The sequence below is a fragment of the Pan paniscus genome, chromosome 12 (genome assembly GCF_029289425.2).
Source record: "Pan paniscus chromosome 12, NHGRI_mPanPan1-v2.0_pri, whole genome shotgun sequence".
Lineage (NCBI taxonomy): Eukaryota > Metazoa > Chordata > Mammalia > Primates > Hominidae > Pan > Pan paniscus.
The window spans coordinates 41,649,176-41,672,609 of record NC_073261.2 but is presented as its reverse complement, the minus strand read 5'-3'; the positions used below and the strand labels follow the sequence as shown (position 1 = coordinate 41,672,609).

The 23,434-nt window shown below is 40.7% G+C and overlaps 1 protein-coding gene across 1 annotated transcript in view; it reads left to right on the top strand.

Moving 5' to 3' along the window:
- The window catches only part of DNAH6 (dynein axonemal heavy chain 6), a 303,480-nt gene that overhangs the window by 188,827 nt on the left and 91,219 nt on the right, over positions 1 to 23,434 (top strand). Inside the window, exons 52-61 of the mRNA XM_057301281.1 lie at positions 971 to 1,232; positions 2,380 to 2,503; positions 3,004 to 3,200; positions 4,815 to 5,018; positions 5,760 to 5,885; positions 8,565 to 8,729; positions 11,044 to 11,111; positions 13,679 to 13,859; positions 17,742 to 17,921; positions 22,795 to 23,028. Of these exons, the coding sequence (XP_057157264.1) occupies positions 971 to 1,232; positions 2,380 to 2,503; positions 3,004 to 3,200; positions 4,815 to 5,018; positions 5,760 to 5,885; positions 8,565 to 8,729; positions 11,044 to 11,111; positions 13,679 to 13,859; positions 17,742 to 17,921; positions 22,795 to 23,028 (1,741 nt within the window). The remainder of the gene's footprint in view (positions 1 to 970; positions 1,233 to 2,379; positions 2,504 to 3,003; positions 3,201 to 4,814; positions 5,019 to 5,759; positions 5,886 to 8,564; positions 8,730 to 11,043; positions 11,112 to 13,678; positions 13,860 to 17,741; positions 17,922 to 22,794; positions 23,029 to 23,434) is intronic.

Sequence of the window (23,434 nt, the reverse complement as noted above, 5' to 3'; positions counted from 1 at the left end):
ACAGTCTAGTGGGAAGACAGACATGAAAACTAATAATTTCATTGCAATGTGAGAGTTGTGTAGTATTGGGAGTGCTGAGAAAACAGTGCCTAAGCCCAGCTGGGATGTGCAAGTAGGTTTTTTGGAAAACAATGCTCAGTTGGATAGTGGGACCATAGGCGAGCTCAGGAATGAGCTTTGATGTTCTTGAAGTGGGATGGGGCTGGGCAGGAGGCCAGTGATTGCATCACGAAAGGTCTTAAATGCTGCACTTCAGATTTCATCTTGGAGATATGTAGTTTTCAAACTTTCTTTAGTGATACAAACTTTTTTTCAATAAAATTATGTTGTAATGAACCTTTCTGTGTAAAACTAGGCAAAGGGCTCAGAGCACCACATCACCACCAGGCTTCCAGGAGACAGGGTGGAGAGGTTCCCACTGACCCTTAAACTGGTACCTCGGTAGGACCCAGAAAGCTCTGCAGAGCACAGATAGAGAGCTGTGGGCAGAAGGGACTGAGAATCGTTGAACATTTTTTATCTAATCAGATTTTCATGGTAGGAAGATCAATCTGGCAAAAGTTCAGAAGAACAAAGTTCAAAGAGACATAAAGCCCAGTTAGAAAGCAATTGTAGTGTCCTGGCAGGTGATTTTAAGGGTGGGAACTATGATAAAGGAGGTAAAATGTGAGTGCCTGCGGCGTTTTAAAAATAAAACTATTGTTTCTATAATGCCTTACATTTCTAAAACTGTGATTTTGTAATTCTTTCTCTACCAAAGCTGGGTCGCATGGAAACTTAGTCACCCATTTTCTTTTCACCCCCTCAATTAATTGTGGTGCACCTAACTACCAATTACTAAAATTATAGTACCAAGATTAAAATTATCCACTTATTGGGATAATATCATAATGTTCTCAAAGAAATACATTTCTTTTGTTCTTATATTACTTCATTTCAGTGCCATTAATATATCATGTCTGTCTTTCAGGCCTGATTGGCCATCAGCAAAGCAACTTCTTGGTGACTCTAACTTTCTAAAAAGGCTTTTAGAATATGATAAGGAGAACATAAAGCCTCAGATATTGGCAAAACTTCAAAAGTATATTAATAATCCTGATTTTGTGCCTGAAAAAGTGGAGAAAGTGTCCAAAGCATGTAAATCTATGTGCATGTGGGTAAGAGCTATGGATTTGTACTCTCGAGTGGTCAAGGTCGTCGAACCAAAAAGACAAAAGCTCCGCGCCGCACAGGTACATTTTCTGTATTGTGATATTTTATAGAATTGAAGGCCATGATCGCCAGTCATTTCAAGTTCTCTGTATAATGTTACTGTGGTCCTACGCAATATAGACAGTGACAAAACTCTTGGAAATTAGCTTTTGTTTTAAAAAGAGCTGGCAATTTTTTCTCAGAAATTGCCTCTGAAATCAGCCTTCTTTCGGCATAAGAGGAACATGAGTTCCTCAGTATATTCATCTGAAAAAAGGGGAATTAATCTCTTTCTTTAAGGTACTTTTTAGCTCAAGCATCTGATGGTCTGTATTTCCGTTTGCTAAATACTTCCATGCTTGATGGTGTCATCTGAGATTTTAGAACCAGCTTAACCCTGTCATTGGATGTGAGGCCCTTCATCTTCCCAAGAAGAAAAAAGAATGATCATTTAGTGGAGCAGGTTACTGAAAGAACTGTTGCTATAGAGCAGGGTTTGGCAAACTTTTTCCATGAAGACCCAGAGAATAAATATTTTATGCATTGCAGGCTGTATGGTCTCTGCAGCGAGCACTCAGCTCTGCTGTTGCAGCACAGAAACAGTCATTGACAATACATAGATGAATAAGCATGACTATGTTCCAATATAACTTTATTTATTGACTCTGGAGTTCAAATTTCACACAATTATCACATTTCATGAAATATTATTCTTTTAAAGATTTTTTTCTAATTATTTAAAAATGTAAAAACCATTCTTAGCTTGCATACTGTACAAAAACAGGCAGCAGGCTAGATTTGACCTGCAGGCCATAGTGTGCCGACCTCTGATGTGGAGAACTAGTTAGGAAATATTAGTTTCCACTATGGCATGAGTATTTAATTTGTTGCATCATTTAAAATTAATAATCCATTATGATACCTAATTCATCCCAAATGCTCGGTACACCTGTTTCTCTATTATGATTTATTTTGTTGGGCTTTATTATTGATTTTGTTTTGTTTCATTTACTTCTGTTCTTGTATTTTACTCTAATTTATATTTGTTTTCACTTTATGTATCACATCAAAGTCTTTTTGGACATGAAAAGAGGAACATATATAAAATTTTTTTTAGATCTGTATTATTAATGGGCAAATTCAGCCTTTTTTTGGCCCTGTTCTTAAACAGTTGCTTGATTTTATTAGGCTGAACTTGACATTACCATGGCTACCCTGAGAGAAAAGCAAGCATTACTAAGACAAGTAGAAGATCAAATACAGGCCTTACAAGATGAATATGACAAAGGTGTAAATGAAAAAGAAAGCCTGGGTAAGTAACTCATAAAATTTACATTGGCCAGGAAATGCCTGATTTTCAGAAGTAGGAAGAAGTTTTTGGCAATCAGGTTTCAGCTTTTATCCAATGTGTAGAATGTATTTTCATTAGCCTCCTAGGACCAAATAAGAACTCATGTGTTTTATATATTCAACATCCTGTACCTGAACAAGCCTTACTGGAGCATGTTACGTTAAAACACAAAACAGTATGTGAATTTGATCCAGAAGCTAAATACTACAAGGATACAGAAAGCACTGTCTTCAACCAGAGTAATGGAGTATCAAAAAAGAGTTTTCGATATGGAAAAGGCAAACTTAGACTTGGTTCTGAAATGGGAATTAATGCTGAATTGGTGTAAGGTTTCATAGAGATGTATTACCATCATTAGCTAAATAATGCTATTCTGCCATAAAAAGAAACAGGTAAATAAGCTTTTAATACTTTATGAAAATATTTAATAGTATAATCTGATTTTCTTAAAATTTTTCTAGCAAAGACCATGGCCCTGACAAAAGCACGTCTAGTACGTGCTGAAAAGCTGACAGCAGCATTAGAAGATGAGCAGGTTCGATGGGAAGAAAGCATACAGAAGTTTGAGGAAGAAATATCAAATATCACTGGGAACGTGTTCATAGCAGCAGCTTGTGTGGCCTACTATGGGGCTTTCACAGCCCAGTACAGGCAGTCAGTGAGTAACCCTGCTTTCTGTAAGGAGGGGTAAGAAGCAGCTGAAACTGGAGCCAGGGGTGGTTCATTTTTCTGAGTTCAGATGGAGGCTCTCCACTGTAGAGGTTCTTCATGGTAGAATTTCTTTATATATTTCACAGCCCTCCACTCCTCCATCAGCCAGTGATGGTCTACCCCTAGGCTTTCCTTAACATGTTCCTCCCTTTCCTTCTCCTGTCTTAGAAAGCTATTCATCATTTACACAGCTCAAAAACCTGGGGGAAGGAAAAGAGACAGTGAGTCCCCTACCCTTATGATCACAAGTGGCATGTAAAGCCAGCCTGGATGAGATGTTCTCAATTGGTGAAACTGCAAGAGGGCCAATCAAAAGAAAGGAGCAGGCAGGACCAGGAGGAATCTGTGCTTCCTTAGGCTTTTATCTCTATAAGAAAGAAAGCCTCAGCTGGGTGCTGTGGCTCATGCCTATAATCCCAGCACTTTGGGAGGCCAAGGCGGGTGGATCACCTGAGGTCAGGAGTTCAAGAGCAGCCTGGCCAACACTGTGAAACCTCATCTCTACTAAAAAAAAAAAAATACAAAAATTAGCTGGGCATAGGGGCAGGTGCCTGTGATCCCAGCTACTGGGGAGGCTGAGGCTGGAGAATTGCCTGAACCCAGGAAGCGGAGGTTGCCGTGAGTGGAGATTGCGCCATTGCACTCCAGCCTGGGCAGCAAGAGCAAAACTCTGAAGAAAGAAAGAGAGAAAGAGAGAGAGAGGGGGAGAGGGAGGGAGGGAGGGAGGAAGGGAAAGAAAGAAAGAGAAAGAAAGAAGGAAGGAAGGAGGAAGGAAGGAAGGAAAGAAAGAGGGAAGGAAGGAGGAAGGAAGGAAAGGAAGGAAGGAAGGAAAGAGAGGGAGATAGAGGAGAGAAAGAAAGAAAGAGAGAAAGAAAGAAAGAGCCTTTCATTTATCAGAGAATAAAAGTTTCATCTACATGCATTTTCCAGGAAATGAAATTATTTGAAAGAATTTTAGTCATTTTTTTGAAATGTCTTCCTAAAAATGTTTACCCTTGTCCTTCAGTTATAAAACCTGATATAATACTCTCATACAGACTCTCCAGGAGCTCTAAGCTCTTAGGGTGCCATATTTCTCACTGGGGCCAATTGTACTTTTTGGGGACAGACAGCTCTCTCTTCTGCATGACTGCACCACTCATTGAAGGAGGTCATATGCCAACATCCCTTTCCCTCATCTACTGATTGCTTGTACACCCTCAGTCATTGTGATAACCCGAAACTTCTCCATATGATTTCAGACTCTCCCAAAAGGGAAAATACAAACCTGGTTGAAAACCACTGCGACAACCCAGTCATTTACACATGAGACAACTGAGGTCCAAATAGAGGGAATGATGTTTCCAAAGTCACATCTAACTAATGGTATAGTCAGAGTACCTAGGCCTCCTGATTTTGGTCTACTGCCTGTGTCCCATGCTCTGATGCAAGCACATCTGTGGAGACTGGCAGGGCTTAGCTCTTCAGCCACTGACTTAACCACTGCCCACCACATTTTGCATGTGCCCTCGTTTACTGAGTGTTCCTGACTCTACTCAAGTAAGCTTTCCCCCTTCTACAGCTTATAGAGTGTTGGATCCAGGACTGTCAGTCTCTGGAGATCCCAATCGATCCTTCCTTCAGTCTCATTAACATTCTTGGAGATCCCTACGAGATACAGCAGTGGAACACTGATGGGCTGCCCCGTGACTTGATATCAACAGAAAATGGCATTTTGGTTACTCAAGGCAGAAGATGGCCTTTGATGATTGATCCCCAAGATCAGGTGTGTAGCAAATGCTTAAGAGAGTGGCTTTTGGTTCTGCTTAATGTTGAGCTAGCTATTAAAAATTATAAAAGTGGGCTTCAATGTACTTGGAGATTTAGATTTAACATACATGGAGATTTAGACCCAGAAGAGAGTGTTAAAGTCCTATAGTCCAAGTCCCTCATTTTGTGGATGAGAAAGTAAGAAAGGAAGAATTGAAGTGCTCCCGTACTTGATTTTGATTGGTTTTGTTTAGGGGAATGACCATTCATTTTTTGTTTTCTGTGAGGGCAGAAATCCACAGATCTTCATTCTTCTGTAGTCCTTGTTCCTAAAAGGTCTGAGGAATGTGAGTGAAGTCAGGGTATGATCAAATTTTAGGGCAAGCCTGACTGGAATTTACAGTTGACAGCATCCCATTTTCTGACTCCCTGAGTTCATGGATCAGGTTGTACTAAATAGGGTTTGGAAGAGGGAGCCACTGTGGAAGCAAGGGAGACCAACATGAATACCATAAGCATGAACTCTGTTCCCAGATGACTCTTTTCTTTATTTCTTCCACATCTAAACAAAGAGAAGAGTCCCAAACATTGGGCTTAAAAGATGTCTTTATTGTCGGGGGACAGGGGAGTATAGTTTATATATTTCCAATTTGTTTCTAGATTGAATAACATTTCCACACTTTCTTCTAAAGCTTTCGCTTTCTAGCCATTTATTATGCTCTGAAGCAAATGTTCTGCTCTGTGCTTTTCCAAACAGGCAAACCGTTGGATAAGGAACAAGGAAAGCAAAAGTGGTTTAAAGATCATTAAGCTTACAGATAGTAATTTCTTACGAATACTCGAGAATTCAATCCGACTTGGTTTACCTGTCTTACTGGAAGAGGTTTGATTTTCACTTCCTTTTCTCATATCAGTTCCCAACTTTCAAATCATATCTGGAATCCTATATAGGCCACATCCCCATCATGCTAAAGACACCAGTCAACTCCATTTTCAAATTGGTCAAACCAGTTCCTCTTCTCCTTAAACAATACATTATCACATTGCAAGAGGGATGGGAGGGAGGACCTGTTGACTTTCAGACATTGTTTTAGTGTTAAGAGGGCTGGCCTCTGTTTCCTGACACTGCTGTTTCACAGGCTTCATTATGGCCCTTGATGGTGAGCTGCCCTGAAAATTCACAACAGTAGTGCAGTCAGGATTATGTACATACAATAATGATGCGAAGCCAGTAAAATATTCTAGTGGGTACAAACATTATTTTTTACTTGGGCATAAGTCAGAATTGGATTAAGTGAATTAGATAAGAATTAACTTTTGTTAAAAAAAAAAAAAGAAGAGGAAGAAGAAGGGAGGGCAGTGTTGTTTGTTGAGTCTAGGTGCTCCATTTCTTTGGCTATCATTGCAAGAATGGATGTTATTTAAAATTGTTCCCTCATTCAAACATTATTTGAGAACCAGTGGCAAAAAATATAGATGTGGTTTCTGTTCTCAATAGCTTACAATTGAGGTGGGGACAGAGACAGTACACAGAGAAAGAAAGAGAGAAGAAATGAGAGAGGGAGGGGAAGAAACTTGTTATCAGAGGTTTGAAAGGGTAAAGAGGGGGCTGGGATAGTCACCAATGGATAGGCCACCAAGGCTGGTCTGACTTAGATATGTGGATAAAGGGAGTAATTTAAGCTGTGACCTATGTGATGAGCTCAGCCATATGCCAGGCTTAGAGAGAAGGGCTTCCCCAGCAAAGGGAACAGCACAAAGGCCCTGGGCACAAAAGAGATTGGTTAATGATCATGGTTTATTTTCCTATAAGTAATAAAAGAACAAGCGAGCCAAAACATGGGCTGTGAGTTGAGTCTCAGTTTAACCTTGCCTAGAAGTATCACTGCTTCATCAGAAAGAAAGAAAGCTCAAAAAGACCATGGACCAGGGCAGTTTAGCTGCAGCACCTGCATGATGACTAGGAATTATAATTAATATGTTAGCATTAACTAATATTTATTGCATGTTCACTCCATGCCAGACTCTGTTCTCAGTATTTTATGTATATTAACTCATTAATCCTCACTGCCCCATCACAAGATAGTTACTATTGCTATTCCATTTTGTCAATGAGGAAACTGAGGCATGGAAGGGTTGCATAAAACTATCCAAGCAACCTTGCCTGCCTAGGAAATCCACAGGTTACACTATTCCCCACTCAAGCCACAAAGAGCACAAGGGACCTCAGTGTGACCAAGCTTGGCCTTGACCAACACAAGGGTGATTCTGTAATGGATCCCAGTCACAGGAGAGAGTGAAGTCTCCAGAAAACTTTGGCACGGGTATTTTAGCTCCAAACTGGACTCCTGAACTCAGGTTTACTTTATGACATGGGAGATCCTGAGGGACTTTCCTCTTTCATGGCAGCAGACAAAAGGTTTTCTGTGATGTTCTGCCTCTGGACAGAAGAGTGTTTTAACTGTAGCAGAGTGCTTTTGGGAGAGGGGGTGGGCCCTTGTCAGGGCCCCAGCCAGGAACAGGACACTCTGACCAGTCCTCCCCAACTCTCTGTGTCTTGGGGTCATCAGCATTATACACCTAGCTGCTTTCTACATTTGCTAGGGTGGTGTATTCAAACTTTGTCTCCACCCATTCATGAGTATGAAATCAGTTTAGACCATCTCAATCAACATTTTCAAATGAAATAAAATTTTTTAAACCCAAAATTATATTGAATAAAGGTAAATTTTACCTCATAAACTTTTGTTTGAAGAATTTACATGTGTGGGTACCATGTCACAATGTGGAACAGATTTGTTAAAATGGATGACAGTCAAATTTTGAAAGCCCCTGGGCCATGGGACCCCATCACATACGTCCTGACATAAAGATGTTTCTGATGGGATCCCTGGGCAATGTCTCCATGCCCACGTTCCTACCAACAGTCAGATTTGCTTTGAGGAAAAAGGCATAACTATCATGTAGGATAGGGGTTCATAGACTTTTTCTGTAGAGAGCCAGGGTGTAAATGTTTCAGTTTTTGCAGGCCTCATGCAGTCTCTGTGCATATTCTTCCTTGTTTTGTTTTGGTTTAGTGTTTTTTGTTTGTATGTTTTTACAACCCTTAAAAAGGTAAAAGCCATTTGTAGTTCAAGAGTCATAGAAAAATGGCTACATGGGGCCAGATTTGGCCTATAGGCTGTCATTTGCCAATCCCTGGTTTTAAACAACCATGAAAATGAACAGATCTTCATTTGTGTGGAGCCTGTTGAAGTCCAACCCACAATGACTTAATCTACCCAGTTTCTCTCTTCTTCTCATGGAAATGAATAGTTTGTAAGATTGATCTAAATAGATATATTGCCTTCAGATGCTCTTATTTCCTTAGATTGCTAATAAAATGCTTACTGGAAAATAGGTACTGTTAGAGGTAGTGTGAGGATGTTAATAAATATCCATCAGATCACTGGAAAATTATTCATTCACAGTACATTTTGCGGCCTAAGGAATTTTGTGAAGTTCATGCTATCCATTTTAATTGCTTCTTTTTGTATTGTCCTGTTTTGTTTTAATTTCTAAGCTTAAGGAAACCTTGGATCCAGCTCTAGAACCCATTCTTTTGAGACAAATTTTTATCAGTGGTGGCCGACTACTCATCCGTCTTGGAGACTCAGACATTGATTATGACAAAAACTTTAGGTTCTATATGACAACCAAAATGCCAAATCCCCACTATCTGCCTGAGGTATGAACTACTGGTCTAGAATTCTCAACTTAACTGGATTATCATGGTGTAATGAATCTCTGAAGTTTGATGGGCTCCCACCTGGAGGGAAAGCACTCCCCCATTCTCCCCTGTCTCCTATACACTCCCCTTTCTTCCACCATCTTCCATTCTTGCTTCCCTTCTGAGCTTTGATTCTGATTCCAATCACCCTTGTCATCACCATCTAGTTAGGTTGCAAGCCCCTACCCACTGGGGCCCAGGCCGATGCTCTGTCTCGTCCCACTGCGCACCTCTCCAGTGCTCTCGCCATCTCCCTCGCCATCTCCCTCCTGGTCCACAGCCACTCCTCCTAAACATAGGGCATCCCCCTTTTAAACTCTCTCTTTCCTCCATCAGCAAAGACTATTTTTGTCCCTGTTATTATGACTGATAAATGAATCAGAGCTTAGTTGAGAGTCCATGGGGCTGGGGTTGGGGGGAGGAGGAGGTGTCATTACTTAAATGTGCAAATGCCCGCAGCCTATGTGCCCAAATAAAGAGGTCACCCATTTGAAAGCTCTAGGAACAAGACAACACTAGAGAATCATGATCTAGGGGTCCAGTGTCTACACTTAGACTTATGGGTGGTGGGGGTATCTTGTCCCCTTCTCATGCTCTTAGATTCTTTGAGTGGAGCTGTGTGAGCTCCACTCCATACATATGTCCCTGAGACTCAGAAGACTCTAGAAGAACCCCTACTCTAGTACTACAGTGTCCAAGGTAGTTGCAACAGAAATGAAGACAGCTGGGACTCCATTGCCCGTCCCACCAAGCTCCAACGGGAGTCTCCCTGGCCACAACCCCCCTCACATGCCCAGATGCTGCCCCAGCTCCAGGCACGTCTGTGCACTCTGCAGGCTCTTACCTAGGAAAGGAACTTGACCTCAGAACTTTACTTCTTCACCACCACAACCCTCCCAAAAATATCCTTAAATATACCATTCCAAAGAGTGTCACTTTCATTTTAGCTGTTGAATTGCTCTTAGCTATCTGTCTTCACCAGATGTGTTCAGGTTGAATGAAATTAACACACTTCTTGAATAAGATGGGGAAATATCATTGAAAGTTTAAGTTAGGATTTTCCTCGTCAGCCTCGAGGAGTTTAATTACACAGCCACTGCCAGGGCTCATGTCCCAAGTCCCATTTCAGAGTTTAGAAAAGTGACCAACATTACCAGAGGCTGGGAAGGAGAATGGAGAGGAGCAGGAAGGTAGGGATAATTAATGGGGACAAAAATATAGTTAGATAGACTAAATAAGATTTAGTATATAATAGTGCAACAGGGTGACTACAGTCAACAATAATGTATTGTACATTTAAAAATAACTAAAAGAGCATAATCAGAATGTTTTTAACTCAAAGACATGATAAATGCTTGAGGTGATGGATACCACCCCCAAAAAAGAAGAGTGACCAACGTGCCAACTTTCACTCTTTGATTTCTCACTTATTTAACTTTTGAGAGGGTGTATTGCCCACAAGACCCAAGCCTAGCTCTGTAACGGGGGGCAAATTATCCCATTTCCAGGAACCTCAGGTCAATCATCTCTAAAAAGAGATCAATCCTACTTCAAGGATTTTGTAATATGGTAAATATTACAAAATTACAATATGTAATTTACCATATTACAAAATCCTTGAAGTACGATGCCACATGTTCATTCACACACTCTTGTTATACTTACTGGTTTTTGCTATTGACTTATCGAGTGATGTCAGAATATATTATAGTAATAATTTCTCATTAAAATGTTATTAGACAAAACATATAAAACTTTATTTGTTTATCAATAATAGCTTCTTTCAAGCAAAGACACACTGTGTCATAAGTAACTAAGTGATTTTATTACCTCATTTAGTTCTCACGGCTACCCTATGAGTTTTTACTATAATTATCCAAATTTTTAAATACCGGAAACTAAAGCTCAGCACAGATGAGTGGCTCATCCAAGATGACACAGTCACTAAAGAGTGCAGCTCAAATCTGAATCCAAGCTATCAATTCCAAAATACTGCTTTTAATCATTCGCTGGCTCACCTTTCTGTTAAACACAATGTAGGATTCTGTAACTGTGGTGTTTGAGGAGCAAGATTGTTACTCATACTGGCAGGGAAAAACATATGAGGATTTTATAAGCCACAGTACACCTAAAGTATGTGTGGGGGTAGGTGTGTGTGCAGTTAGACCTGAGATACATCCACCTGGGTAGTAATGAGCTGTGTTCTAATAAAGAAAGGTATTTTATTAGTTTGCACTTAAGCATTTTTATGCACTCTGTGCTTCTCTTCCAGGTATGCATTAAAGTTACCATTATCAATTTCACTGTAACAAAATCAGGCCTGGAGGATCAGTTGTTAAGGTAAAAAACAGGGGGTTGAGGGGAGGGAAGGGGGTGTCGTGGGTTTCCTAAATATTTTGTTTAGAAATATTGACAAAGACAATTTTCTGCTGTGTAAGAGCACTACACATGAACCCTTAATCAAAAAAAATACAAGTAAGTGGCCAAGTTCTTTACCATTTCCATAGCTGCTCAGAGCAGCTGATCTTGTCTACCGTCTTCTCAAGGACGTCAAGGATAGACCCTTAATTCCCCACCCCCACTGTTTGAACCAGGTTGGCAGCCCAGCCCTGCCTCTTCCCTTCACTAGGATTTCCATCCTGAGCAAGTGAACAAAGTCAGTCTTTCTGTTGTTCCTAGAAATGCACTGGTCCGTACCTGTGAAAAAGCAGCTTCTCCAAATATATTTGTTCCAGCTTCACTGGTTTTTAGGTGTTTTCTTAGTGTATTTAACTGTCCACTTCAAATATATGTGTGTGTATATATATGTATATATGTGTATATATATATACACATATATACATATATACCCATATATATACATATATATGTGTGTATATATATATATACCCTTTCTTAGTATATTCTGTATGTGATTAAATCCCTATTTCCCAAATATTGCATTATGAGTTGTTAATATTAATCATCAGAATTAGCCAAGAGGTTCATGAGACAAACTTTAAAAATATTTGTTAAAATAATAACATTGATGTTGATTCAAAATTAATTTTATATTTAATATATATATTTAACCAACACATATATACACATATGTATGTATATAGGAATACCTATGTATGTATTTTTATTCACTCTAAAGAAACATAATTTAGACCCATGTTCAAAAGAAATATCCCTTATATTCAAGTCAAGATCATCCTGACTTACCTATGTTGTCACTAATGAGCTTAAGTCTTATTTCTCTAGTTTGTTTTAGGAATTATTCTGCCAGCTGCTAACTTGCTTACCTTCCACTAGGTTAACTTCTTTCCAATTAAAGTTTATTTCAACATATTTTATGAATATATTCTAAGGACTTGGCTGAACACTTTGCATACCAGTTTATTCCTGTGCATAGTTAAGCTCAGCTGTGTCACTAAGCTCCCAGCATGTTAGGCTGCCTGGGACAAGAAGGAGAAGTGCCCTGATAAGAACACGAGAAATGCTGGGACTCAGTCATGGTGTGCAGTATCTCCCTGCTATTTCTCCTAGATTGATGGCATTGAAAAGGGAAGCTAACAGCCCTTAGCCAGGGTGAGGATGGAGCTGGGTCTGCCTGTGTTCTGACAGGCCGTCACCTATTTCAGTTGCCCTCTGCTCTGCTGAGCTCCTGGACAGGCAGTGATACACATTGTGCTCAATTTCTCATTGCAATTTTCCTCCGATCCTCTCAATTTTGAACACCACAGTTCACCTCCCTGCCTCCTGGAGAATGCCAACCACAATGCCTTAGTCCTTCTGGGGCAGCACAAGGCCATTTTTCAACTTCAAGGAATTCCATTCAGCCACCCAGACTGTCCACCTCCTTCTGTCTTCCTTTCTATTTCCAGAAACTGTAACTCACCTCACAGACTTCCTTGGCAGGCTCTTTTGATTCTTAACTTGATTAATTTGATTAATGTTTCTCTCAAGCTGTTTCCTGAGCTCACCTTTATCTTAAAAATTCCTTAAACTACTGTCTTCTGAAAAACTTATTTAAACAATTGAATTTGAGGTTATGATTTTTAGTATTCTTTATATAATAATTTCAAGGTGTCTGAATTCAGCATGTACATAACAAGTAAATAATGGGTTGTTACTTAAGGCAGCATACTAGTAACAGTGCATGCTCTGGAGCCAGCAGACCCAGGTACAAGCCCAGCTTGGCCTCTCAGCCATGTGATCTCAGGAAGTGACCCACTAGAGTCTGTTTGTTCACCTGCAAGCTGGGGATGATAACCACAGTGCCCACCTTATGGGGGCATTCAAAGGATTAATAGATAATCCACGTAAAACTCTTAGCAGGGTGCATTGCATAGAGTAGTACTTAATAAAGATTAACTTGCAAATGGAGACTGGGAGCAAATTATGAAAGAACAAGTGAAGGGAGATATAAGTTCACCTGTTTATACAAGGGTGAAGCTGGAGGTAAGGCTCCTTTCTCATATGCAATCAAAAATCATTTCATGGAGGTGGTGTGATTTCAAAATCTGCCATGTTGGTACAGAAAGAATATTCAAGGCACCATAAATATTCCAGGCACCATTTTCATCTTGGCACAAGCAAGCGTTAGAGACAGAAATTGAATGATTAGAGAGATCAAGTATTCAGCAGGTCTTCCTAAGAGATGAGCAGAAGGTGTGGGAACTTCAGTAGTATGCATCTCTAAAATACAAGATAAAAGATCAGAATTGACATGTAGTTGAGTCAGAAGCTATTGTATAAACCCAGCAAAAGAGACATGGTGTGCATTCAGATATGGCCATCAGCATTAATGCTCAGCTGAATAGTATTCAGAATAAGAACGATTACAAACAGAGAAAGAAAAATAGAAGCAACTTTGAGGCACTGGCGGAGACATAATTTAGATATCTGAACTTTGGTTTTAGTGATGTGGTGCGACTTGAAAAACCCAGGTTGGAAGAACAAAGAATTAAGCTCATCGTGAGGATCAACACTGATAAAAACCAGTTGAAAACTATCGAAGAGAAAATCCTGAGAATGCTCTTTACCTCTGAAGGAAATATTCTGGACAATGAAGAACTTATTGACACACTCCAGGATTCAAAGGCAAGTAAAATATTTTTAGTATTTATGGAAAGTGTGTTACTTCAAAAGTTATAACTACAGCCTTCCAGGGTCCTGCAAGGGCTTTTAAAGCAAGACGGGGGTCACACTGGGCTTCCATGGACACACAGATGGGTGCCTGCCTGTCAGGGCTCCTTGCCAACCAAAGAAACTTGGAGAAACTGTAGACTACTGCTTCTCTTGTCTTGTCTGCATTTCTTAAATGAAACACATAAAGAACTGGGACAAGATATAAATCGAAAGGAACAAACACAACAAACTTTCATATGAACACCATCACCTGCAGGAAGCCTCTGTCTGATATTCCCAGTTGGAATTAACTTCCTCCTCCTCAGAACTTCTATAGTGTCTTATCTGGATCTCTACTACAGCACTTGACACTGTTTATCCTATGTCACAGTTATCCAATTACATGGCTTATCTCTTTTGTTGTGTTGTTAAGTTCTATGCAGTGGGAATCTGTGAATAGTTCATTTTGATATTCCTTCTCCAAGGATTACACATGGTGGTTGCACACAATTGGTACTCAACAAAAACGTGTCGATAGTAAGATGAAGTTTTACCTTAAACTTAAAATTCTTCAGTAAATTATTTCTCAGATTCAAACTATCATTTAAGGAGTGCATACTAAGAACAAATGATTTTCATCCACTTGTGAGAAACAAAATAATTTACTGAAAAAAAATCCCCTTGACTTTATTAAACCAGAAACACATAGGTTATGTTTTTTGCTTTTGTTGACATCAAAACTGGTTGACTGCTTTATATTGTATAGTCCCTTGAGATTGCAGTATTAAAACAGTAATAAGCAAGTAATTTTGGGCCTCTGTTTTCTTCCTCTCTGCTTTAGCTTGTTTGTTCATAGATCTCTTTATCCTCCTGTCGTTCATTCTTCCTTGGGTTTTTTATTTTTTTATTTCTGGCGGCTGTCTGTTAACCCACTTATTTTTATTTTTTAGCAAAGTTTTACATGCCAACTCTTTAAAGAATGAAATATTCTACAAGGCTTATTATGAAAAATAGCATTCCGTGCCTTCTCTTCCCACCAGCCACCCATGCCTCCCTTCACAGAGGCAGCTCTCTTGAGTTTTTGTTTTTTTGTTTTTATTTTGTTTTGTTTTGTTTTGAGACAGGGTTTCGCTCTGTCACCCAGGCTGGAGTGCAGTGGCATGATCGTGACTCACCGCAGCCTTCATCTTCTGGTCTCAACCCATCCTCCTCCATCAGCCCCCTGAATATCTGGGACTACAAATGCACGCCACTACGCCCAACTAATTTTTCACTTTTTTTTTTTTTTTTTTTGTAGAGACAGTGTCTCACCATGTTGCCCAGGCTAGTCTTAAACTCCTAGCCTCAAGCAATCCTCCTGCCTTGGCCTCCCAAAGTGTCGGAATTACAGGAGTGAGCCACTGTGCCGGCCAAGGCAGCTACTTTCATTTTGCGTCTTAACTGTTATCTGTACCTCTAACACACACACACAAACACACACACCTTCCCATCCTCTGGCCTCCCACTGTAGTTATATCCTGATTATAGCTGATCATTAAATGTTAACATTGCCTAAGGGTGAAGATCTGGCTTTAAGTATTTGGGGTCTGAGAGGAGAAGGGCTAGGGTCTCAGCATCCAGTCTGCAGTCACCCAGTCACTCTGTTTTAGTTCCTTCCTTCCATCAGAAAACCCTCTCTTTTACTTTCTCCAAAGGAAATTTCTATTTTTTCTGCCAGGGTGAGAAAGGGACAAACCCCTGGCCATGGGTGGTGTGGGAAGATGACCTAGGGGGTCCTCTTACAACCAATTCTTATTTTAAGCCCTTCCCACTTCCAAGAGTGCTTCTTGCTACTAATTCTTAAGCCTTTGAGGAGGATTATTTTTATAAATTGGGTGAGTTCATGGCTATCGACTTTTGCCAGTGTAGGAATCCATTTTTCTGGGTCTGCTAAGTCATTGCCACCCTTCTGTCTGCTTTCGAGCTCCCAAAATTCATTGATATTTCCTCTCCCATTCTTCCTATCTTTATTGGTTTACTCTGCATTTTTAAGCCTTTTCCTACAATTTTATTGTAGTTTCAGTAGGAAGTGAAGGTAGATACACATGTGATGACTGCCATCTTTATCTATAAGCTGGTTTATTTGTTTTGCAAGGAGTTGCTTTGGAGTCATCCTTTCTATACAGCAGGGATCAAACTGATCCTTGGCTGCGTTTCCTGCCACTTCTTGGCTACAGTTTATACTCCTCTCAGCTCTTAGACATAAAAATATGTCTCATATTCTCTAAACGCGACTGAAACCTCAAGCCTGTAGGGCATAATGTCTACAAGTAGTTGCCAAACTCAACGGAAGCATATAGTATTCTAATATTCTTTGGCAAGGAGAAGAAAACAATCCACTTTCCTTCTCTTTAGCCCTGGGTTCTACATTATCAGTGCCTTGTGCTCCCTAAGACATAAAGAATTATTTGTTAGTGGGCCTACATGATCCACCAACTGATCCCATATCAACTTTTTTTTTCTACTTGGATTTGAAAGCTTTAGTTGAGTCCCATATTAACATAGGGGTTTCCTACTCAACTCTGCCCTTTATTTCCCCTTCAGCTCCCTAAGGGGTTATTACAGGGAGAGTTTGCTCTCTGATTCCTGGAAACAGCTTCTGCACTGAATCCTTCCCCTCCCTTTCCTGGTGGGCTGGGGTAAATAGTCTAGACTTATACTCTTTATTATGGTAGGTAGCCACTAGCCATAGGTGGCTGTTGAGCACTTCAAATATGGCTAGCCTGAATTAAGATGTGTTGGTAGTGTAAAATACACAACAGATTTCAAGGGCTAAATCCAAAGAAACAAAATATCTCAGTAACTTTTATGTGGATTATATGTTGATATAATATTTTGGGTAGATTAAAATATATTACTAAAATTTATTTTTATCTTTAATAAATTTAGAAAATGTATGATTATTTATGTGGCTCACATTATATTTCCATTGGAAAGCACTGGTCTATACAGGAACTTGATGATTCCTTTTAGCTTTGATGGAGCAAATACTGAGCAGTCAGTTCCCTTGGTGATTTTTCATGGTCCCTGCTCTAGACCCTTTGACTTTCTAGAGAGAAAAGGATTTCCCAACCCAGGGATATCCACCTCTGAAAAACAGTGGGGGAAGAGAGAGGAGGCAGGGGCAGACAGCAGTAGAAAGAGAGAGACTGAGAGACATAGAGAAGGGAATCTTGGAAGGCCCATTGGCCAGAGGGCTCCCCAGACCCACAAACCCAAAATGCAGAAAACCAAAAGACCTTGAAAGAGTCGCTAACTCATTTGGGGTTATAATCCTCCACAAACAACAGCTTCTATCCCATATGTCTATACCTGGGAATACTAGGTAAAGAACAAGAATATTAGTCACCCTTGTTATTCCAGGGAGGGATGTGGTGCCACTCCTCCCAGACACTCTCTACTCCCCTCTTTTGGGCATTTTCCTGGGTATCCCTTCTCCTTTCATTCCTTTATTCATTGTGCTTGCCCTGGACTGCTCACAAAGAAGTTCGGGAGCAATTAGGAGTGCTGTGATAGTGTTTGCATTGCAGGAGTAACTCAGATTGAGTCTCAGAGATGTGCTGCTTCTATGTTTTCAAAGCTACTTGTATTGCCTGCTGCCCTCTGCCTATTCCTAACTCCGGAAGGAAGAAAGGTCAGCTTATTCAGAAGGTCACTGAGCCCTGAGACTCAGTCATTCCACCTGGGGACCCCTTACTATAATCACCAACTCATTCTATCCTTATTTCTTCCCTAGACCTAACTGGATACATTCCAGAAGTCCCACTATTTTTCTGGAACAGATCCCTAAGAACTTGTTATTGTATGTTTATTCAGATCACTTCTGGTGCCATTAAAACCAGGCTGGAAGAAGCAGAGTTCACTGAGCAGATGATCAATGTGGCTCGTGAGAAGTATCGTCCAGTGGCCACTCAAGGCTCTGTAATGTACTTTGTCATTGCAAGCCTCTCAGAAATAGATCCTATGTACCAGTACTCATTAAAGTACTTTAAACAGGTAAGTGTGTTATTGTTGTTAATGACAGTCATCTCTTTGGCCTCCATTACACCTGTTGAATTACTTCTTGCTTCACACAAGCCATAAGTCTAGTTATCAGGTAAAATCTCCCAGGTGCATGCAAGGTTCAAGAGTGGTTCCAGCCAGGCATGGTGGCTCACACCTGTAATCGCAGCACTTTGGGAGGCCGAGGTGGGTGGATCACCTGAGGTCAGGAGTTCAAGACCACCCTGGCCAACATGGGGAAACCCCATCTCTACTAAAAATACAAAAATTAGCCAGGCGTGGTGGCAGGTGCCTGTAATTCCAGCTACTCGGGAGGCTGGGGCAGGAGAATTGCTTGAACCCAGGAGGTGGATGTTTCAATGAGCCAAGATCATGCCACTGCACTCCAGCCTGGGCGACAGAGCGAGACTCTGTCTCAAAAAAAATAAAAAATAAAAAAGAGTGGTTTCACCAGCCCTTCCAAAGATGCAGTTTTTAAAGTAGAGTTAGTGATTATTTTATATATATATATAAAAGGTGTATATAAAATTTGAATTTTTTTTAAAGATTTGATTGCCCAGTATGCACAGAACACTCTGTAGAGGAAGAGAAGAAAGCTGCTTTGCAAGTTTCATTTGCTCCTGACTTCCTCAACTAGCTAGTATGTTTGTTTTCCTTCATGCCTGCCCTTCTCTCTTTTTTAAGAGTCACAGCTGAGTCCCATTTCTTTAGACATCCTCTGCAGTAATCTAGATTCCTTTCCACTATTAGTGTTTTCTGTTGTATCTCAAGTCCAAACAGCACTGACCTTAGCCAAATTGGTTTATGTATCTTTTATTTCCCAAACCTTTTACGCAACAACCTGTTCTTCCTTCCCTGCGCCCACTTTTGACTTAGAGGGATCTCTTTCCTTTGTTCCTGTCCCACTTTCACCATATGACTATGAGACTCTCTTGTTTTATTTCAGCCTCTCTTCTTTATCTCATATTCACAGTTGAATTTCATCTGCTGTCTCATGAGTAGGATGTTTTCACCCCTTATCCTCTTCGTAGCAGCATTCATTTTTTCCCAAAAGCAAATTCAATGCCACAAAGCTTCAGGAGGCAATGCCAATTTTGCTAAAGACTTCCAGGGAAGACAGCGAGTTTGCGTTACTCACTATACAGCAAGACTACCAAGCATCTGCATCAGAGGTTCTCTCAGGTGCCAGTGGCCTCTTCTCAGCCCACCCGACCAAAGCCTCCCTGGCTCAGTCTTCCCATCAGCTCCTACTTCCTCTTGGCAGTGCTGTCTCCTTTTCTGGGCAGAGCAGTTTAACTTACTCTCACTTTTCTGTTCATCCATGCTTATACCCTACCCATGACACAACTCAGCCAACAAAGGCCTCTCCCTCCATACGTGCCACTCAGTAGAAAACAGTGGAGAATTGTAAACACAAGACTTTTTCCCTGCAACACATCTCTATTTCCTGTTATATGACCCTGTATAGTCAATGCTGGCTCACACCCCTGGAAGCCAGGCCAGCCTAGGCCTAGTGTTTTCAAAACACTGTTCCACAGACCTAGGTCCTAAATGAATTTTCACAGATATTGCCCATCAACATAATTCATACTCTATAGCCTGGAATTCAAAGCCACATCCAGCCTGTCCCTGTTTCATCTCTCCAGTCACATTTCTCTCAACTCCTGTGCAACAGCCAAATTGATCCATTTACATTCCCAAGACTAACTGGATGCTTTTGTGTTTCTGACACTCCCTCTGTTTAAAATGCCCTTCCTCCCAACCTAAATGCTGCTGGGACTGCATTCTAAATTCTCCTAAATTCTCCAGCAAAGCCTGCTGCTGGGACTGCAAACATCTAGAGGCTGACTGGAATGAACATCCAAAATGGCTGACTCACATGGCTGGGCTGTCACTCATGGCACCTGCAGTGGCCTCTCCTTGTGGCGTGGGCTTCTCACTACAGGGCAACTGGGTTCCAAGAGGGCCTCTCCCCAAAGTAAACGTTCCAAGAAACCAAGATGGAAGCTCCAAGACTTCTTCTGACCTAACCTTGGATTTCATGCACCATCAATTCGGCTACAGTCTGTTGGTCAATCAAATCACTAGGATAGTCCAGGTTTGAGAGAAGGGGATTTAGACTCCACCTCTCAATGGGAGTAGTAGCAAACAGGTTCAGCAGTCTTTATCCAAAATATTTGATATGCTTCATCTGGCATAATGTTACCCCACGTTGTCTTGGGTGGTTGGCTTCTCTCTCCTGCTGGAGCCTGAACTCCCAGGAGGCAAAAATGAAGCCTCACCAATCCCATATCCCCAATGGTGCTTAGCACCACATAATGCTCATGAGTGTTTCGTGAATGAAGAGTCTGTTTTGATCTCTGCATATAACATTCCAACAATTCTTATTGAACTTCAAATAGTCAAACAATTCTTATGACAGCTTGATTTTTCCTCTAGAGGTCTTATTTAGTACCCTCGATAATGGTTGGAGGTCCAGGAACAGTTTTTATTTCCAGGAGAGAATGGAAATGAGGAATTGAAAGAAATGGGAGTCAAGTTGTTTAGATAGGCCTGGGTTGTCTTTCAACAAGATGTTCATTTTACAGCCTTTGAAAGCCATCTGTGCTGGGTTCAAACCTCAATTCCCAGAGGCAAGGGTTTGGGTTCTTATATCTCTGCTCCCTTCCTTTAGTTGACAGCTATTAACCCAAGCAAAATAAGGATTACCAAATCCTGTAATGCCACCTAAATGACTTTTTGTTAATACTTTGCTTATCTTGGGTGTTTTGGAATTTATGCTCTTCAAGTTTTTAAAATCTCCTTCAAGAAATAAAAGTGAAAAGGCCCTAAAATATCTTGGGCTGAAAGTAAAAGTGATATAGGATGAATCATGAAAGCTCTGGAGTTTTACAGATTAGAAGGGAAACCAGAAATCCAAAACATATTCGTAGGTGACAGCCTTGGCCAGGATACCCTCTACCAAACCCATTTCACAGTGAAATTCTTTAGAGAATTTTGAGATCTACCAGTTTTATTTTGGTACCATATTTATCACATATTCACTGGGCTTTAACCTCTATGGTTCTTGTCAGGTTGTTAAAGAGGGCTGAGTCCTCTTTTCTCCTGAGTGTGTTAAAACAAAACTCTATTACCTTTGTCAACAAAACTTTCAGGAGAATCAACAAAGACTTTCCCAATTTCCTGCAATAATTGTAGGCTTCCTCTAAGCCCTTTTAACTTGGGGGAATGGAGACCTATTTTGGTGAGGAGACTGACACAATCAGGCCCCTTTCCCTTTGCGCTCCATCCTATTAGTAGAAAAGGTGGGTAGGAAAGGCCTGCACAGCCTCGGCACAGTATTTCTAGGGAGGAGCGGAGGATGCTTCTTGACCCTGATCTGCTTTGGTCCTTAGTGGGCTTCTAGCTGCCAGTCTGTTTTGATTGGTCTGCCCTCACCATGAACAATATATCTTGATCCCAGGGATTGGGCAGGTACTACCTCACCTCCCACCTTTGCCCCTCAGGCTGTGGATCCTGAGACTGCAAACACATGCCCCTCAGGGGCCTGGTGGGACTTCCCCTGAGTCTCTGCTGCAAGATCCCTCCTTGCCCTGTGACTTTCATGGAAGGCCACACATTCAGGCTCTGCTCAGCTTCCTCACACAGCTTGGGGCCTTTAGAAATTTTTTGATCTTCCTACATGGATGAAACTGGAAACCATCATTCTCAGCAAACTATCGCAAGGACAAAAAACCAAACACCGCATGTTCTCACTCATAGGTAGGAATTGAACAATGAGAACACATGGACAAAGGAAGGGGAACATCACACTCCGGGACTGGGGGAAGCGGGGAGGGATAGCATTAGGAGATATACCTAATGCTAAATGACAAGTTAATGGGTGCAGCACACCAACATGGCACATGTATACATATGTAACAAACCTGCACATTGTGCACATGTACCCTAAAACTTAAAGTATAATAATAATAAAAAAATAAAAAATAAAAAATAAATTTTTTGATCTTCCTTCCACTCCACTTAAAAGTTCCAGAAAATGGGTAGGACTACCTCAGGCCTAATCCCTCAATGCCACCATCTCTACTGCCTTCCCAGTATCTTTATAATATGGGGCACCTTTGCAGTAGTGATTCTCCTTTCAAAATTTCCAGGTAGGAAACAGGGTAGAAATCTCCTTTAAAATCACAAAAATCAGTTTCTCTTAAATTTCCAGGAAAATTCTAGCACATTACTTCTACACCCTAAAAATTATCTTGGGGAAGTGCTAAGAAATAAGCATGAGCTTACCTTGCTCTTACATCTCTCACCCCAAAATGCAGGGTTTATCAAATCTGGGTTGAAGATGTGAAAAAACTGGTCCTGCTAGCTCACCTCTGTTTTCCAAAGTTTCATGTCTCACATCAAGATGATGCCTCTTGAATATTGTCAAGAGCTTGGCATTGGTCCATTTCTTAAAAATAGGAGAGAAAGGGGAGTGTAGAAAACAAATATCACATATCACTTTGGGATGAATTCTACACTTTTTCATAGTACAGTAAGTCCTCACTTAATGTTGTGGATAGGTTCTTGGAAACTGTGACTTTGTTAAGCAAAATGACATACAATGAAACCAATTTTTTTGGTCTCATCAGTGTAATAGCAAAATGACTTTGAATGCAAGATTGTTCATAATTCAAAGACCTGCTGTGCATCATTTCACTTAAAGTCTCAGTTTCCAAGAATCTATTGGGCACATTGAGGACTTACTGTATTCATCTCCCATGCTGCCATTTACTCACTGAATGCGAACAAGGGAGACAGATTTTTTGTTCTCTGCAGAGAATGAATTAAATCAGAGACATTGATAGAGCTCTCTTTCACACAGTTGTTCAATACCACCATTGAAACTTCTGTAAAGACAGAAAATCTACAACAGCGCCTGGACATACTACTAGAACAAACTCTCCTAACTGCTTATGTCAATGTTTCAAGAGGACTTTTTGAGCAACATAAACTCATCTACAGCTTTATGCTCTGCATTGAGATGATGCGTCAGCAAGGAACCCTAACTGATGCTGAATGGAATTTCTTTCTCCGAGGTTCTGCAGGATTGGAAAAGGTACCTGATTCCCATTTAGATGATGATTGATATGGTTTGGCTGTGTCCCCACCCAAATCTCATTTTGAATTGTAGCTACCATAATTCCCATGTGCTGTAGGATGGACCTGGTGGGAGATTACTGAATCACAGGGGCAGTTTCCCCCATACTCGTGGTAGTGAATAAGTCTCATGAGACCTGATGGTTTTATAAGGGGAAACCCTTTTCACTTCGTTTTCATTCTCACTTGCCTGCTGCCATGTAAGATGTGCCTTTTGCCTTCTGCCATGATTGTGAGGCCTCCCTAGCTGCATGGAACTGTGAGTTCATTAAACCTCTTTTTCTTTATAAATTACCCAGTCTCAGCTATGTCTTCATCAGCAACATGAAAACAGAATAATACTATGATCGTTATTCTAGATAGAG